The sequence below is a fragment of the Diadema antillarum genome, unplaced genomic scaffold, assembly GCF_040938485.1.
Source record: "Diadema antillarum isolate AM-2024a unplaced genomic scaffold, OU_Dant_1.0 seq00001190_RagTag, whole genome shotgun sequence".
Taxonomy (NCBI): domain Eukaryota; kingdom Metazoa; phylum Echinodermata; class Echinoidea; order Diadematoida; family Diadematidae; genus Diadema; species Diadema antillarum.
In genome coordinates this window covers 216,609-236,578 of record NW_027271988.1, presented here as the reverse complement: position 1 = coordinate 236,578, position 19,970 = coordinate 216,609, and the positions used below count along the sequence as shown (strand labels likewise).

General features: G+C 41.8%; 1 protein-coding gene across 1 annotated transcript in view; it reads right to left on the bottom strand.

The window, feature by feature from the left end:
* The window catches only part of LOC139744590 (E3 ubiquitin-protein ligase MARCHF6-like), a 246,330-nt gene that overhangs the window by 34,526 nt on the left and 191,834 nt on the right, over positions 1 to 19,970 (bottom strand). The window contains 1 exon segment of the mRNA XM_071655019.1: positions 19,561 to 19,969. Within this exon segment, the coding sequence (XP_071511120.1) occupies positions 19,561 to 19,969 (409 nt within the window).

The following is a 19,970-nucleotide window of genomic DNA, read 5'->3' as shown; positions in this document are numbered from 1 at the left end:
TCACTGCAAATGTGTGAAAATGGATCCGTTTGGGATTCATGAACACATCGCATTAATGTATTATATTAATGTTAATTAGGGAAGTTTGGTTAGTGTGTGTGTGTGTTTATTCATTTTTTTAATTGTGCTCTTGCTTCAAGGAGCTACACTTTTCTCGCGTAAAATTAATAATGGATACCGCAATGACGGCCTAGGCATACATATCATATATGTGACGCAGTTTCGATTTTCGTTAACACATGAATTGTTCTCCTTCCGTTAATGTCCGTTAATTTCCAAATGAAATCAGTTTTGCTATTTCGAACGTTCTGCCAGTGATATTTCGGAATAAAACAGTTACAGTTTTAGGCATACATATCATATTTGTGACGCAGATTTGATTTTCGTTAACTCATGAATTGTTCTCATTCCGTTAATGTCCGTTAATTTCCAAATGAAATCAGTTTTGCTATTTCGACATTCTGCCAGTGAAATTTTGGAATAAAACAGTTACAGCTTTCTTACTCTGAGGGTTCGTTACTCCGACAGAAAAAATAGTAATGAAATAGTACTAGATTCTATATTTTGAAGGTTCGTTAACCGAAAAATAGTAAAGAAAAAAATGTCCGTTAATTTCCAAAAGAAATCAGTTGTCATTTCGAACGTTTTGGAATAAAACAACAGCACAAAACAGTGTAGTTTTCGTACTCTGAGGGTTTGTTACTCCGACAGAAATAAAATGATAAAATAATACTAGATCCTTCATTCTGAAGGTTTCGTTAACCGAAAAATAAATAAAGAAAAATGTCCGTAATTTCAAAACAAAATCAGTGTGTCATTTCGAACGTTCTGCCAGTGAAATTTCGAAATAAAACGACTACCCCAAATCAGTTACAGTTTTCTTACTTGAGGGTTCGTTACTCGACAGAAATTATAATTATAAAATAATGCTACATTCTTTATTATGAAGGTTCTTTAATCCAAAAATAGTACTAGAAAAAATGTCCATTAATTTCACAATTGAATCAGTTTTGTTATTCTCGAACTTTCTGCCAGTGAAATTATCGAGATAAAACGACGGCCCCCAAAACTGTTAACAGTTTATCTTATACTCTGAAGGTTCGCCACTCCGAAAGAATAATATGATAAAATACTGAAGATTCTCAATTCTGAACGATCGTTAATCGGAAAACGATAAAGAAGAAATGTTCGTTTATTTCCAAACGAAATCAGTTTTTGGACGTTCTGCCAGTATAATTTCGGTTATTATTATAAATAACAATTGCCCAAAAACGGTTACAGTTTTCTTACTCTGAAGGTTTGTTATTCCGAAACAATAACAATGATAGATAATACTAGATTCTTTTCTGAAGGTTCGTTGATCGGAAAATAATAAAGAAACTAGAAATGTCGCTATGGCGACTGATTCCTCCGCCATAATGCATGATTCTCCCAATAGGCGTATAGTACAATGTCTTCACAATGTATGATCCATGACAGTTTCACATAACTGGCAAAATATTGAAATGACAGGTTTATCAGAAATGTCTTGTGGGTTTGTTATAATTTTCTAAGAGTGCAGGCACACATATTTGGGGAATTGAGAATTTTTACTTGAATTCTGACAGACCTTTTTATAAGTTTATGCATTGGGCAATTTCCAAGGTATGAAGAAAGAGTGTAAATGACGGTACAAAATAGATTTTTTTTTTTTTGGGGGGGGGCATTGAAACCTGGCCTTTGACCTTTGACCTTCTGACTCAAAATTTCCCGGAGAATCTCCATTTTTAAAAAAATAGGTAATGCATACATGTATCGAGTTTTGAAACGAATAATGCAAGCATTGCAAAGCAAGCATTGTATATGAGGGAAATAGTAACATTTTGAGGAGTTGACCTTGACCTTTGACCCCTGACTATTGACCTATGACCCCTAAATTCCCTAGATAATCCCTGCCAGTCAGTACATGCGTATGTACCAAGTTCCACGAAGATACATTGAACCATTTGGGAGAAAAGTGATATTGTAACATTTTCATCTAACCTTTGACCTTTTGACCTTTGACCTTATGACATGAAACTCTCTCTCGAGAATCTTTACGCAGTAGTACATGTCCACACCAAGTTTCTAGAAAATACCTTTGGGCATTGCATAGATATGGGGGAAATTGCAACATTTGTAACATTTGACCTTGACCTTTTGAGCTTTGACCTCTCGCCAATGTCACTTCAATCTACTCAACTAATTGTCCCATCATACATCATCCTTGGACCAAGTTTGGTGAAAGCTGCTTCATCCAGTTTCGAGTTATCACATAAACAGATAAATTTTAGGATTTGACCTGATCTTTGACCTTTGACCTCTGTCTGATTTCACTGAAAAACTAATCAAGTAATTGTCCCATCATACATCATCCTCCAACAAAGTTTGGTGAAATTTGCTCCATCCAGTCTTGAGTTATCCTGTAAATGGATACAATTTCATGATTTGACCTTGACCTTTGACCTTTAGCCGATTTCACCCCAAATCTAATCAAAATAATTGTCCCATCATACTTCATACTTGGACCAAGTTTGGTAAAATTCCAGTAAACATTACTCAAGTTATCGCGTAAACGAAAGCGGACGGACATTTGTACGGACGGACGGACAACCCGAAAACATAATGCCTCCGGCACCACTTCGTGGCGGAGGCATAAAAAATGTTAATCTCCCAACGAAATCAGTTTTGTTTATTTTGAACATTCATCTGTAGTACCGACCTTTGGTGTTGTTGTTTTCGATTAACAAACCTTCGAAGTACTCAGTAATATTGTTTCACTTTATGATTAAACAAACCTTCGGAAGAACGACCATCACTCGTGTAATCAGGGAGGTACATTTTTGTATGATATCTCTTTGATGTCACGGCAAAACTACCACAGTATACCCAGAATGGAAAGTGAAACGATGACCCGAAAGTTCTCGTTCTCACGCATCTGCATGCAGTAGGCCTACCACGTGGTCGAGCAGACGGCGAGAAAGCAAAAACACTACACGGCGCGCGTTGTTGCGATTCAGAGACGGCTAATTATATTGCAACAGTGAAACAGGAAAGGCCTAAAAGAAAACGGAACCTTCACCATCGGCACCTACCTCTCTTTCATTTATTATTTAGGAACTGCTGCCAACAAAAGGTATGGAGTTTCTGCATTGTTTCTGTGAGAATATGCCCCTCACAACGCTCATTACACCACCGTGAAAATGTCGCATTTAGTGGCATTTTAGCGATGATTTATCTGTGTTATATTGAGCATTAGCGACAATTTCCGCGCTTCGCGCACCCGTACCCACCCCCAGAACAGCACGTATAATTGCCGACAAGCGTGAAGAAATTCCTGGCGAGAACCCTGGAAAATATATATATATATTCTCATTGCTTGTTGAATGTTTCAGATTTGACAATAAATATAATCATGTCGTTGATAGGATCAACTGTTTGTTACAGGCATGTTAAAGATAACCAATCTTCACATCTGAGAAGAGAAAGATAAAGATAAATCAATGCAACTAACGAAACGCAATCGATCGTGTTATCAACTTTGCATTTATTTCTTTTCAGCATAACTAGCGAGGGTAAGAGCTGTGACTAAAAGTGTCTGAAATTACCTGCCATTTGATGACAAATTATTGACGCTAGTCATGTGATAATGGTGAAAGCTTACATCATAATTTATGATTTCATAGCTTATTTCCTTCCGTGCCCATCTTCCTATCTTTTCTCTCGATATCGCTGTACAGTGTGATGCACGGATGGCTCTTAATGCCAGAGCACCATAGGCTTCCAGCTTGTTGCGATGCATCAGGTTGAATGCATGCTTTGCGTGAATGTTTATCCGACAAGGAAAATGACGAATGCCATTTATGAAAACAAAAACTATGAACTGTAGATCGCAAAATTGACTGAGATAGTGTCTAGATTAGCACACAACCTCATCATACTTTTAATTTTGACGCGTAATTCAATTTCTCTCAATCAAAAGATATGTAAAGGGGGTATCTAAGTGAGTGGCAAAAAAGAGAATTTCGCAAAATTTTACTTTTTGAATAAAGTGCACATTTCTTGGACTTGTTACTGATGTATGTTAAGGATAATATTATTCCCCTTACCTTCTGAAAGAGAGAAGTCGAGTGTTCTTTTGTTATGCGAGAAAAGTGAAAATAAGGTGAATTTTCTTTATACTTTCTTTATGCCGTTGTACTCATGTGACATCACAAGCTATAGCAGTCTTCTCCTCCAGCCATGACTGAGCAGAAACTTTAAAAATTCATAACTTTTGAACGGATTGTCGGATTTTCCTCAAACTCTCACTGATGTGTTCTAATAATATCGCTGCATTCACTCAACCCACATGTCTATGAAGGTGAACTTGTCCTTTAAGCTATGGCTGGTATTGGCCCATGCAAACCAAACTAGAAGTATTACTAAAGGTGATTAATAGTTACCCCTGCTCCCGCAGTCCAGATTCCTATGAAAAATAATTGAACCGGGGTTTGATAAAAGGTTACATCTGTACGTGTTTGTGTGTGTGTGTCTGTGTGTGTGTCTGTATGTGTGTGGTACTTTGTGAGTACCTTGTGAGTTTGACTGTTTCACAATTGTGGAAGTAGTTCACTCCACAAGATTTTCGAGAAAATATGCAGTTACCATTGCAACACCTTGTCAGGTACAAACACAAAGACTGTCCTGCATAACTACACCTATAGATCATTATACATACCAAATTTGATATATTTATTGCTTAAATACTGTGGCAGTAGTTCACTCCACAAGGTTCTGGGAAAATTGTGGTTACCATGGCAATGCTTTCTCCGACAAACAAAAACGACATCTTGCACATCTACACCTCGATGTCATTCATGTACATCGAATTTGTGTTCAATCGCTTTAAAATTGCGGAAGTAGTTCACTCCACAAGATTTTCAAGAAAATATACCGTTAATATGGCAATGCTTTGTCGGGTACAAACACAAAGTGTGTCTTGCATAACTACACCTATAGATCATTGTACATATCAAATTTGATATAAAGTGCTTCAATACTGTGGAAATAGTTCACTCCACAAGGTTTTGGGAAAATTTTGGTTACCATGGCAATGTTTTCTCCAACAAACACAAACAAGAGACCCGGGGGTCTCGCGCTCACCGGAGTATCGCAAATTCACCTTCCATGTATTCTGGCAGACTCGTACCTGAGAACACTGGAAACTTGTGGTGGGGTAGCTTTGAGGGCTGGGGGCATGGTGTCCATTTGCATATTCCATCACACTGGTAAAATTACCTGCAAGGTACACTGTACTTTATAGAATGTTGGACTATGCAGTTAAAAAAAAAAGACTTAAAGCCCTATCACTTTTGATTCTAGAGAACAATATTATTATTTAATATTCCTTAATTCCGGAGATGCGTTTGTCTCCCTCCTCCCCCCCCCCCCCCCCCCCCCCCGTTCTTTTTTTTTTGGGGGGGGGGGGAATACTGCAATGAACAAACTTGGAACTACAGCCATCAATGTACAAACACAAAGTAACTTTGCTTTATAAAGTCTGGTTCTAGAGAAGAAATGTAAATATTCCTTAATGTGGGGGGGGGGGATTAGGCCTCCTCAGGTCCCCAAAGGGGAGCATGGTGCCCCGTTCACCAAACTGAGATCTTAACTCCCTGGCATGCAACCTGTCAAGTTTTGTGAATATTCATCAAGGGGTTTTTCAATGATTATGAACATGTACAATTTACACCACCATTTGGACCCATTCCACCACACTCCCTTGGGTCCCAAGAGGGAGGGGGGGGGGATCCCAAGGGGGGAAGGGGCATCCCTGATTCTGCCATGAACAAACTTGAAACAACAGTCATCAATATACTGACTCACTGTATTAACATAGCTCAATCACTTCTAGTTCTAGAGAAAATCTTTACAGATTCCTTACTGGGGGTTGGGTTGGGCCCCCTGGGGGCCCCCAGGTGGGGCATGGTGCCCATTTGATGGAATCGAGATTCTATCCCCCTAGGAATGCTACCTGCCAAGTTTGGTGAAAATTCATGAAGGGGTTTCAAGAAAAAGATTAAAAATTACAATTTAGGCCCCAATTTAGGCCCCCTGGGGCCGCCCAGGTGGGGCATGGTGCCCATTTGATGGGAATGAGATTCTGTCCCACTAGGGATGCTACCTGCCAAGTTTGGTGAAAATTCATAATAGCATCTTCAAGAAAAAGATGAAAATGTACAATTTGGGCCCCATTAGGACCCCTCCCTATCCCCCTCCCCTGGGTCCCAAGGGGGGTACCCCTGATTCTGCCATGAACAAACTTGAAACTACAGTCATCAATGTACTAACTCATAATACTAACTTAGCTCTATCACTTCTGGTTCTAGAGAAGAAGATTTTTAAAGATTTCTTAATTTTGGGAGGTTTGGGCCCCCCAGGTGGGGCATGGTGCCCATTTGAACAAATTGAAATCCTATCCCCCTAGGGATGCTACCTGCCAAGTTTGGTGAAAATCGGTCATGGGGTTCTCAAGAAGAAGATGAAAATGTGAAAAAGTTTACGTACGACGGACGATGCACGGCGGACGCCGGACGAAGAGCGATTGCAATAGCTCACTTGAGCCTTCGGCTCAGGTGAGCTAAAAAACCTGTCTTGCACACCTACACCTAAATGTCATCATGTACCCCAAGTCTCAACAAAATTGCTTTAAAACTGTAGGAGTTCAAGACGCAAGATTTGCAACGGACTGCCTGACCGACCGCCCGACCGACCGCCCAACCGACCACACGCTGACTCCTATATCCCCTTATACACTTCGTGTATGCGGGGGTATAACAAACATGAAGCCCTGTATAGTATGTGGGCATTACACTAAACCATGCACAGTAATCATACCCACTGATAATATCCCCATCCCCATCGTGGAGGATCGCCACAATCGCCATGGTCGGCGACCTCGCTACGGAAGTTTTGAACATGTCCAAAACTTCCGTAGCGAGGTCACGACCGATCGCCATGGTTTTAGAGCGTATCACCATCGCCTCACGAGCGCATTAAAAGCGCCACATTCGAAGCTTTGACGGGGTAGCATCACGCAAAGCGTAACTCAAGCGCATCAAAAGTGGCTCCCATCACCCATGAAAATTTCCACTTTTTACAGTATTACGTAACAGGAACCAACCATGAATGATAGACAGTGATGCACAGACCAGAGGCCCATTGCATAAAAGTTACTATTATGGTAACTTTGCCATCCGATGGTAACTACCATGGCAACAATACTCAACAGCCAATCAAAATGAAGAATTCCATGGAAGTTACCATTGGATGGCAAAGTTACCATAATTGTAACTTTTATGCAACGGGCCCAGGAAGGTGAACATGGAGAAAAACGTATAAAATTATTTTTTCAACGTACACTCAGTACGTATCTACTTTGTTTATTAAATTGTTTGTTTGTCATATACGGTACCATTGCAAGTCAATGAAAGTAAAAATTAAGTTGTAATATTTTCAAATATATCTTCATAAGATTGTCTCATTGTAGGATACGATTTGTAGTTTGCTGAGCCGGTTCTTCAATATTATATACTCATTTTACCCTTTTAATTGAATGGATGACTTAACATATAGTGCAATTTCACATCAGGTTCTAACTGATGTATTCTAGAATGCTAAGATATAAGGGTTAAACCATATTCTGCATGTCCATGTTGGTTTGACACTGACATCTGCCTGAAGAAATTCAATCATGAAACCCATTTTATACCCCGATCGCTTGAGATCGTAGCATGAGCCCGGTGTAAACGTATCACTGTCGCTCCGATCGTATCACTGTTGTAGCGAGGTCTTGATAAGCGTACGAATATTGCAACACAGTCGGTACGATTGCAGAAGCAGCGCGTCTCGTCGGCCTGGAAATGTGGCAACAACGTGGCAGAGTCGTATTATCATCGTGGCGCTAGCCTACAGCGCAGGTTGAGCGTGGAGAAACCGCAGTGTAATTGCCTCGGAGGCCAAAAAATGGAGACGGACGGTGATCACGCCACGATTTGTTAAATCGTCACAGATCGCCATGGTCGCCTTCCTAGTGAGATGGGGGCCTAACCACAGCAACAGATACATGCATGCTGCAACACGCAGACACAAAACAGCGATAAAAAAAGACACAGCAGTCTCATAATTCTGGCAAATGCATCATCGGAACAAACCTTCACTCATTTGATCCACAAAATGACACTTTTTTGGATGGAATCTCGATGCTTATGATAGTCAAGGCCCAGGGACCCAGAAAAAATGACTTCGTTCAACCCACCTCGCATATAAGGTTTGACTGCATGGGGTGGTCGGTTGGAACCTCTGGAGCACCCCTAGGTAGTATGTGATTCCAAATTATGGTGTCAATAAAATTTTACAGGCCACTTTAGTCGCTCCAAGACCTTACTGTTTGAAAAAGAGTCTGCGCATGCCAAGACTACTACATGCACCACTAGCACTGCTACAGGCGCCAGTGCCAGTGGTGCGGGTAGTAGTCTTAGCACACGCAGACTTTTTCTTCGGCAAACAAGGGTTTTTGTCTGCAAACTAACTTTTCTTGCCAAGCTGGGGTCAGTGTAGTATAGTTTCTAGCCGTTTTTATTTCGTCTTTATTTCCTCCGAGTTGCAGCAAGCCGAGTGAGGGCCCACACCCAGTGATTGCGACGCCCGAACCGTTTTTTTTTCCTGGTGTCGCAATCACTGGGTATGCGCCCTCAATCGACTTAGCGCAATACAGCGGGCTTCTACACATACACAAGCTGCAACTCGGAGAAATAAAGACGAAATAAAAACGGCTAGAAACCAGACTAGGTTCGTTGACGCTTATCACTGAAAATGACAATCACAGTTTTTTGCATTTATTTCATGAATGATTCATCAAAACTCCATAAAACCATATATGTACATGTTGCTAGAGATGTCAGCTAAACAATGGGATACATTGTGAGGTATAATATCATGCATGGTTACCATGTTAATCAGATACCTACAGGTGATTGGTAACCCCAAAAATGCCTCCTACTGCTGCAAACTTTTGTATTTTTTGTTCATTTTTTTTGTAGATAGATGCAATTAAAAAAAAATTTGTATTGATTATTGTAAAAAAAGAAAATTTTCTCTTGTTGCCATGGCAACCAGTATTATCCAATCAGGATTCAGCTGTCAATAACTTAAAAACTAAAACCCATAATTTCAAAAAGCTCAATAAGCATGTCCTTCTGCATAAGTGTACCACATGGGAAGAAAATATTGAAGCATTCTCAAGTTACAGCAAAATTTGTAACCAAAGGCATATAAAAACACATTTCGAGAAAACGGCCATTGAAAGGAAGATATCATTTTCGAATAGTAAAATGCATGAAAAAATTGCATCTGTCGTACTTTCAACACAAATTTGACTTCAAATTACAGGCAAATCTGGTTTTTAGCAATGTATGGACACAAATTTCCCTTAAAAATATATGTGAATACAGAGAGCAAAGCCAATGATATTCTAAAGTTAGCTCTTTTGAGTGTTTACAGAGTGATGGTTATTTGAAACAACCTTGGAAAAGAGCAGAGGAAAGCAATTGATTGTTCAGTTCTTAAAGAAGTTTTCAAGAATGCAGATAAATTCCTTTCTAAAGAAGGAATATACACGTACGCTGTATTATCCAAAGAATTAAAATCATACTTTTGTGTTCGTAAGCTATTGTTAAAAAAAAAGAGTAATAGAATAAAATGAATTTGTCTCAAAATAGGCAGTAATGAATTAATGCTATATATAGGAGAAAATGAGGGAAAATCTTAGGCGTCCTTTCACTTTTATCCAGGCTAATCGTATAGTGTTGAGGTAGGTAGTTTAAGATCCGATCTACAATGAGTGATGTGAACGAAAGGCAAAAGAAACAAACCTGTCTGGATTCAAGATGTCTTTTTTTTTCACTTTATCCTACTTTGCTGTGGCAAAATTATAAACGACTATGGTAAAGTAGAAAGTTGTCTTGACCACAAAATTATTGTAAAAGTAACATAATCATTTATGCTTGTACACCAATAGAGTAACATTCAAGAAAAAAAAAGTGAAGGGGATCCTCAACATAAATTTCACTAGTATAATATTGTTCGAATGCGTATGAACACAAATGAATAGACAGCAAAACTATTTTATTAAATGGCAATTTTATCAAATTATAGGTTGAGAATTAACTTTTGCGTAACACATTAATGACAATTTTGATAAATGGCTACTCTCTTGAATTTATGTGTGGATGTTATTTTTGTCTTAAAATATGACATAATGGAAAATTAATGCCAAATTTCAAGCTTTCATCTCTTTTTAAAAGATACTTTCTGTTAAATCTTCCCACATCTGCCTCTTAACAATCTATATACTTAAAATGATAGCGACCAGCGTCACCTGCCACTTGGCATGAAAAGGAAAGACCGTATACTATCACATATTTCCGGCAAGCCTTGCCTGCGACTTGCGAAGAACAATAAGGTTTTATTTTGGCTACACGGAAGTCCCCACAGATAACCTGCACATGACAGTACCTAGTATGAATCTTGCCCGTAGTTACCTGGAGTTGCGCACGCATGTCCTATTTACCCGCAGTCAAGTTTAGGCCCTGACACACCTTTCCGGGCAAGCTACGCGGGCTTGTTACGTGTGGAGATTTTCCTGCAAGCAGGACAATTTTTGCGGGCGGACAAGGCTTTGGGTGAGTTTCATGTGCGTCCTACATGGTGGACTCGTGCTACTTACGTTCGTCTTAAGTGCATTCCATGTGACCTGCGTGTCACGCGCATTGGTGGCGAATGAGGGCCTTGGTGAAGGAATCCTTCTAAAGGAATTCGATTTGCGTAGATCCACGGGCAACTTACGTACTTCAGCGGGTCAACTGCTATTAAAGTTGCAATTTGCGGCAGCTACGGGCCTCCTACTGGTGTTCTGCGTGGACCTCTGCAGGCAATCTCCGTGACTCACTCGGAAAATGTTTTGGTCATGCTCAAAACTTGGCTGCGGGTAAATGTATCGGACTAGCGTCCGCACCTCCGGGCATCTACGGGCGAGATACCAGATGAGTACTGCCAGGTGCGGGCCAACTGCGGGGAGGTCCGGGTAGCTATTTTTTTTTTTTCCCGCAAGTCAACCCGCAAGTCTTCCCCAGGCACGGTTTGACAAGGCCTTGAGCATGCGCAAAACTTGTTCCGGGTGAGTCGCGGGGGTTTGCCCGCAGAGGTACACGCAGAACACAAGTAAGAGGTCCTTAGTGGCAGACCTCGCAGGCAACTCCCACGTAGGTACTTCGCAGTCCCCGTATGTCGCTCGTAACTGAAAACGGGTCGGTTTCGAAGATTTCACGCAGGTCACATGGAATACACGCAAGTAACAGGAAAGTAGCACGCGTCTAGCAGGTAAGATGCAAGTACGGAACTCGCCAACATCCTTGTCCGCCCGCAGAAAATTCTCCTACGTGCTGGAAAATCCGTACTCGTTACAAGCCGGCGTAGCTTACCCGGAAATGTGTGACAGCATCGTTTGCAGGCACAAACCCTTTTTTGGTCGAAAAAAGTCTGCGTCAAGACTACTACATGCGCCACTGGCACTGTACGTCCCATAGAGCTTCCTGCAAGTGCCAGTGGTGCGTGTAGTAGTCTTGGCATGCGCAGACTTTTTTTACATTTGTTCCAACAAATAATAATGAAAAGTGGCCTGTAAAATTTTATTGATACCACGATTTTGAATCACATACTACCTGGGGGTATTCATGGAGGTCCCATCTACCACCCTGTGTGGTCAAACCTTTTCTGCGGGGTGGGTTGAACGAACTCCTTAATTAAGCCCCTTACAGGATTTAGCGCCTTGACTATGACCCTATCAATGCGGAGAAAGAGGCAGCATTGCTAACTTTTTAACATGCTGTTTAATGTTAACATACAACATGCACATATTCTATACAATGACACAGATTGCGACGATCGTACGAACACATTTTTCTCATATTCATGCCTCCTTCTTACGCCGTCTGTCACACACAGTTACACACACTGCATTCATACTATACACAAACAGTGTACAGGGAAAGTATGAGCCGCACGCGGGGAAGGTGACTCTCCCTATCACAACAAGGAAGAGTAGAAATTACACGGTGCGTAATATATATCCCCGCCGGAAGTAGCATTTTGTAGCAAAATGTACAATATAGGTCAAAAATCAAGGTCAAAGGTCAAAGAAGTCAAAGGTCAAAATTCTGTGTAAAATTTTTGAAGCCCTCACCTAGTGCCATCACATAAAGCAAACGGAATCGAAATCGGGTTAGAAATGGCGAAGGAGTAGCATTTTGTAGCCAATGTACAATTAGGTCAAAAATCAAGGTCAAAGGTCAAAGAAGTCAAAGGTCAAAATTCTGTGTAGAATTTTTGAAGCCCTCACCTAGTGCCATCACATAAAGCAAACGGAATCGAAATCGGGTTAGAAATGGCGAAGGAGTAGCATTTTGTAGCCAATGTACAATATACATCTGTAGGTCAAAAATCAAGGTCAAAGGTCAAAGAAGTCAAAGGTCAAAATTCTGTGTACAAGTTTTGAAGCCCTGACCTAGTGCCATCACATAAAGCAAACGGAATCGAAATCGGGTTAGAAATGGCGAAGGAGTAGCATTTTGTAGCCAATGTACAATATAGGTCAAAAATCAAGGTCAAAGGTCAAAGAAGTCAAAGGTCAAAATTCTGTGTAGAAGTTTTGAAGCCCTTACCTAGTGCCATCACATGAAGCAAACGGAATCGAAATCGGGTTAGAAATGGCGAAGGAGTAGCATTTTGTAGCAAAATGTACAATACAGGTCAAAAATCAAGGTCAAAGGTCAAAGAAGTCAAAGGTCAAAATTCTGTGTAGAAGTTTTGAAGCCCTCACCTAGTGCCATCACATAAAGCAAACGGAATCGAAATCGGGTTAGAAATGGCGAAGGAGTAGCATTTTGTAGCATTTTGAACACACGGACGCACACACACACGGACACACGCACGGACACACACACGTACGGAGCCCGTTTCATAGTCCCCTGCTCGAACTTGTTCAGCGGGGACAATGAATTGGTGGTATATATAGTCATACTAAAGTGCATGGATTGGGTAAAGGCTGATGACATTCGTTATGATGACCACCTGTGGTACGTCTTAATCAGAGACTCCAACCCCAAGCACCTTCTGATCTGGAGATTCTCCCGCCCGAAACCCCTAGCAAACGGGAGACTCCAACTTGATGTGTGCGAAGCGCGAAGTTCCTAGGGTTCTAGATGTTCTCTGGTGCTATCTAAGGCTTATTTTTTCAACATACGATAGCAATAAGTAAGAAATCCTTTCCACCGGGAGACACAGAGCCAGGGAGGGAGAAATCAAATCTCAAGCGGGAGAACGGGAGATTTTGCAAAATGGGCTTTCGGCGGGATGTCCCATGAATACCGTTAAAAGAAAGTATAAAAGGAAATGAACAATAGAGCAAATACATGCTGCATTCTAGGGAAATTTTGAGCTGAAATAATATGTATGACAAACGCAATATTTGCATGGAAATTTTTGTTTTTTTTTTCTTAATTTTATGTCCAAAGTAGGGGTGTGTCTTATACACGGGTGCGTCTTATACACGGAACTTTACGGTATGTCAGAACTTTGGCTGCGATTCAGCTGTTTCTGTATATAAGGCGCACCTCCAACTTTTCATATTTCCCTATGCAAAAAAAGTGTGCTGCATACACAGAGTTTCACAGTATTTCCCTACCCACTGCTACGAGGAACTGCTCCGCAAACAAACAATGGCCCATGAAGCGGTATGGTTAGTGCGGTGAAGCCGACGGTGTGCTGCTCTAGACAATGGGTGGAGAGAGCCATCCTAGAAGGTCGGCTATAGGTGGCTAGGCAGCACATGGCCCTCCTGCGAGATATTAAGCTAGCCTGCATGTAGCAAGAAAGAAATGGACTGACGCATACACCACTAACCTTAGAACATGCCACAATGACTTAGAAACATTTCACTAGCTCACCGTGGGCCCATACTAGCCAGTTTGTAGTTCCACTTTGTGCAAGAACAGAAATGGCTAAATTCACTGAGAAAAACAACTGTGATGTAAAGATCATTCGAATAATCAAAAAAGTGCTTACTACAACCACCCAACAGCAAGCATGGAATTTGGTGAAATAAAGCAAGGTGGTTTGATAATGCATTCAATCCAATCACCAAAAGGATCCTTCCCCAATACAAGAAAAACTGCCAATTCTGGTCACCTTGTGGTCACTGCAAGTTTCTTCATTGATAGAACCTGCATTTGATAAATTGATCCATTGGACAAACTTTTGCTGTAAGATGCTAAAAGGACAAAAATGGGCCCAACCAACCGTGAAGGAGGAAGGTCATTTGTACCAAAGTGCAAAAAGAGCTACCTCTATATTGGCTTATACATGAAGTACAAGTGGGAAGGGGGCAGGACGTGATTTCCCCAGGGCCATATTTATAGACAGCGCTACTCTGGCACTGTGAAGTTAGTAATTGCTCCCCTTTTACGTGAAAGGAGAACTTGGTCCCGCATGGCTCAAATGTGAGAGAGAGCTCCCTAGCTAGGTGGTCCAGCCTGGCATGGAATTCAGCTGGGAGACAAATGCCTGAGCCTGAGATGCCAGTCTACCCAATAGCATTGCAGTACCCCTAGGGCTGCAAAGTGAATTTGGTGAAAAGGCTGTCTTTATACTTTTCATGCAAACAACAACAGAAGAAATACCAGTTGAAGAAACAGTATTCTCAAAATAATTTCTCAAAATCTTAAACCAGTGGGGACCAAAATATTGCTACCAGAAATAAACTGGCAACTCTGCCGAAGTGTCTCTGGAAGAAAGGGGTGGGGGAGCATGGAGATCCAGCAGTGGACACTTCCCTCACTGGTGCATAGGCAGCTGGATAGGTGCTACCCAAGAAACATCGAAGTGACGTCTCTGCCTCCTGTCCCATAGCATTGAGATTAGTCACTATGTTCTCCTTAAGCCCCTGTCACACCTTGCTGGATAGGCCCACCATACAAGAAACAGGCAACATTTTGCTTATCCGTTAATTGTCAATCGGATCCGATGGACAAAATGTAAAGTTTCCATCTTAAGAGGAGCGTACATGCATGGTATAGGGACCGAACAACCGCATGACCACCGGACAAAACGCAAGAGGAACAAATGGGTGACGCATGAGACGTACATCAAACGTCAGAGAACCATGCTTATGCATTTGATAAGCTGTGCATAGCTGTTCCATCTCTTGCAGCAACCAACTCTACAAGAGGACGAGCGGATGGAAACGCATGGAAAATTATAAAGTACAATACAGATACAGGAGAAAATGGACAACTATCGGACAAGGGTCAGATGGCGCTATCCGTTTTTGGCAATTAAGAAAAAACTTGTGCATGCACAAATTTTTCTGGCCGCGCTGATGGAAATCACCGGAAGATAATAGTCCACCCAAAGGATAAAAAAGACATGAAATGCATTTTAATGGGTACCAATGGATGCCTAAAATCGACATCCGTTCCTCATGCCTTTGCCTTGTCCAGCAAAGTGTGACAGGGGCATAAACAGAGGTAGATGTGCCAAGCTCCACCTGAGACTGCGCATGAAATGTCTACATGGGGGAGCCGACTCAGGGTGGGAGCAATGCCTGCCACACCTAAGTATCCCCCATGGGCTGCTGGAATAGATGTCAAGGAAGAGCAAAGGGGCTATCACAACGCATGCAGGCCAGCACTCGGCTGGATGCATTGTGAAGGCTTGTGCACGCAGGTTAGAAGAAGGAAAACTCCCAGGATGATAGGGCATGCGCGGGTAGCTAGACCTCAACCTCAGTCCCCCTGGTGGGGGAGGAGCTCTGATCTGTCTCTCGCGAAGGTGAGCGAGGGAGCAGAAGCTTGGAGGGTGGGGCCCAGTGCTCACGACCCAAGTGCTAGAACCGGGTACAATGTGGGGGAGCATGGCTACAGAAGAGGCGGAGTGGGCTGAAGAAATGAAAGCGGGAGGGGCCCCAATTTAGTGCTGCTGATGGAGAAAGAGCTCAAGAAGCCTCATGTTAACAACAAGAGACCCGGAGGTCACGCGCTCACCTGAGTATCACAATTTCATCTTCCATGCATTTTTGCACACTCTTACCTGAGAACATTGGAAATCTAGGTCTGCATACAGATCCCCCCCTCTTCAACTCCAGGGTGGAGGGGGGGGGGGAGGGGCAGGCAGCCCTGGATGTGCAATGAACAAACTTGGAACTAAAGTCATCAATGTACAAACTCATTGTATTAACTTTGCTTTATCATTTCTGGTTCTAGAGTAGAAGATTTTAAATATTCATCAATGTGGGGGGGGGGGGCTAGGGGCCCCCAAGAGGGACATGGTGTCCATTTGAAGGAATTGAGATTCTATCCCCCTAGGGATGCTACCTGCTAAGTTTGGTCAAAGTTCATCATGAGGTTTTCAAGAAGAAGATGAAAATGTACAATTCAGGCACCATTACAGCTGTAGGACTTCTCCCCATCCCCTCTCCTGGGTCCCAAGGGGGGGGGGGGGGGGGGGGGGGGCACCCCTGATTCCGCCAACCCCATGAACAAACTTGAAACTACAGTCATCAATGTACTAACTCATAGTATTATCTAAGCCCTATCACCTTCTGGTTCTAGAGAAGATTTTTAAAGATTCCCTAATTTTAGGGGGTTTGGGCCCCCCTGGGGGCCCCAGGAGGGCCATGGTGCCCATTTGAACAAATTGAGATCCTATCCCCCTAGGGATGCTACCTGCCAAGTTTGGTGAAAATTGGTCATGGGGTTCTCAAGAAGAAGATGAAAATGTAAAAAGTTTACGCACGATGCACAACGGACGACGCACGACGGACGCTGGACGAAGAGCGATCGCAATAGCTCACTTGAGCCTTGGGCTCAGGTGAGCTAAAAAGCTTAAACAGTCCACTGTGAATCCTCGAATTCAGAACCAGGAAACCAATTCCACCCCCTAGCTGCCAGACCCAGGCTGGCCGTGGTAGGGAGGGGGAGACCCCCTTATCCAGCCCTTGATTCACAGAAGGAAGGAGAAACTCCTTCTAAGTTGGGAGAGATGGATGCAGGGGGACACAAAGTAATGGAGGTAGTGCCACTGAAAGTCTACCAGGCCCAGCTTGGATTAAAGTAGATCTAGGTGAGTCTGAGGACTTGGGTTTTAACCCTAATCAGGCTGGGCTTTTTTTGGCTATGCTAAGACTGTGGGGGGGGGGGGGGGGGCGGATTCCACCCTCCCCCCCGAGATCTCGGCCATCGGTGGTGCGATCACGACGAAATTTGGCATGCGTGAGGCCCATGTCATAATCTACAAGATTGTGTCATAAGATCTTTTAAAACAATCAATTTCTAATTTTTAATTAAACAATTATGCAAATTAAGCTCAAGATCATATTTTAGCCTAATTAAAAGCGTTGAGAGTCTACTTTTTGATCTGTAAATCTGTTTTAGCATATCAACAATTGTACATCACAAAAACTTCCAAAACTCATTTCAATTCTTATGTATCTTATTGTTATTCAGAATTTCTTATGTATTTCTCCATTTTTCAACTTTTGTTTTTTTCTGTTTTTTATTGAAAATTGTCACTGACCACTTTCTACCATAATTAGCATAAAATTAATCAATGAAAGTGATTAATTGTAAATATAATCAGGTTTTTATGACTTCATGACAGAGCACTATTTTCCATAGGAAATGAACACAAAATCACAAAATTGTGCCCGTTTTTGGGCGACATGCCGTTACAAAAATGGGCGTGGCTTCGAAAAAGTATGCGCGGGACGTTGCAAATTTGGTCTCAAAAGTTGCCCGAGACTTGAACAAAGAAGTCAAGAAGCCTCGCGTCGAGGCCTTCTCGCGTTACAGAATTATAGCGCGAAACGTCGAGGGGGGGGGGCGGATTCTGCCCCCCTGTTTGAGGGGTGTTGTGGACTCATGGAAAAGTAATGGCTACTCCATGGCAGTTACAACTGCCACCCATATATGTATAACAACACTGGAAGTTTGCTTTTGATAACCTACCAGACCCAGCTGGAAAAGAAGTAGGAGAGGGTTTGGGAGACAATTTGGGGTTTTCCATAGAGAGGAAGTCAAATGCAGGGCCCAAAGGTTAACAGAAAGTGAAAGAAAAACTTTTCAAAATTGATTGAAACTAGCAACTAATCAAAAGCTGATACAACAGCCACCTGAAATTGCAAGCACAGAAATGCAAATACTGGACTCAGTACTAGCTACGGGACTCAGTACTAGCCATAGTAAGGACACACTAGAATCACCAATGTTGACATGAATTTTTGCTTAAAATTTGTGATTTGGAGGATTCTAAAACCAGTCCCAGGAATATCACTAGAGCCTAGAAGATTACAAAAAGGAACAATCTCACCCAAAAATAGCAATAGGGGCTTGGAAAAGGTGAAACACAAAGAGCTCTACAGAACATGAGACATCGAGGGACAGTTCCAAAAGGAAAGAGGAAGCATGACTTATGATGATTTCTTTCTTGAATATGAAATGTTCACCATACCAAGCCAGAACACTTGGCCCATTTGTACGCTGAATTTGCTAAACTGCTAGCACCAGTAAGCGTTTCGCTTCGGCACACGCACAGCCGGGATGTAGCGAGTATTGTCATGACACATACTGAGTTTGAGGGGATTATCAGTAAGCAATAAAAACATCAAAAAAAAGCTATGAAGTCTTTTTGAAATGCTTTTCCTTCTTTCTTTTTTTTTAATTAAAGAATGGAAAAACTGGGTATCTACAGTGATCCGACAGAGACGTCGGACTAGTAGATAAAATGCATAAATTCCACGATAAATCCTTGAGATGATACAGTTAAAAGATGATAACCTTAACAAGTTCAAAAACTGATTTATAAGGTTCACAACTTGTGAAATTGGAGTAAAACAGCTGAACATGAAATCATTTTCTGACAATTTCCATGCTTCCTATTCTGTATGAATGGTAGGAATCCACAGAAAAAGCAGAACATTCCCCACTCTTTCTACACAGTGTTTACATTTGCAGATGCACAAATAAACTAAATATTCATACTGATTAATCGGATGATTTCACTTCTAGTTTACAAAGGTACATATTAACATATCTATTTTTGTTTGTTTTTTATGAAATGGGACAAGTTACATATACAGTAGACTGCCTTATAATGAAGTCCTTGAGACCGGCAATTCCCATTGGTTCTATCAGAATTTCATTATAACCAAATATATAAACAATAAAGAACAAAGAGCGAATCATTTTACGGTCTGAATTTTTACTTCGTTGTAACTGGAATTTTGTTATAACCGTGTTCGTTATAGTGGGAGTGCACTGTAATCATTTCAAAGCCACCAGTTTGGTAAGTTAGAAATCAGAAAATGGGAATTTGAACTCATGAGTGCACACAACCATTACTTCATGCTGTAATTGAAATAAATTTTGCCAGTGGACACTTTATGCTCACCCTAATATGGAAGAGGTTGGGTCTGTTGTATGGCTCAAAATGTGTAGGTTGTCTGTTATTGAGAAGGGCATGATGGGCAGCATGGAGTCCAACTCCTAAATCCACTGGGTTCTCTTGATCCATCACATGGACAACTTCATCCACCCCTTCCATTCCCTCTGCCCCTTCCTCCTCCTCCTCTTCATCCTCAGGTCCACTGCTTTGTTCGTCTGTGAGGTCTCCATCCTTGCCACAATCCAGCAAGCCCTCTATTGCAACTGAGTCAACATCTCTCTCTACTTCCCTCATCTCAACATCGCTATCTTCATGGGAGTGCCTGAGCTGCATGTGCTGTGTAGCATCATCATTATTGTCATCATTGAACTGTCTCTTCATTTTCTCACTCTGCTCAAAACTCCTTGTGAAAGAAT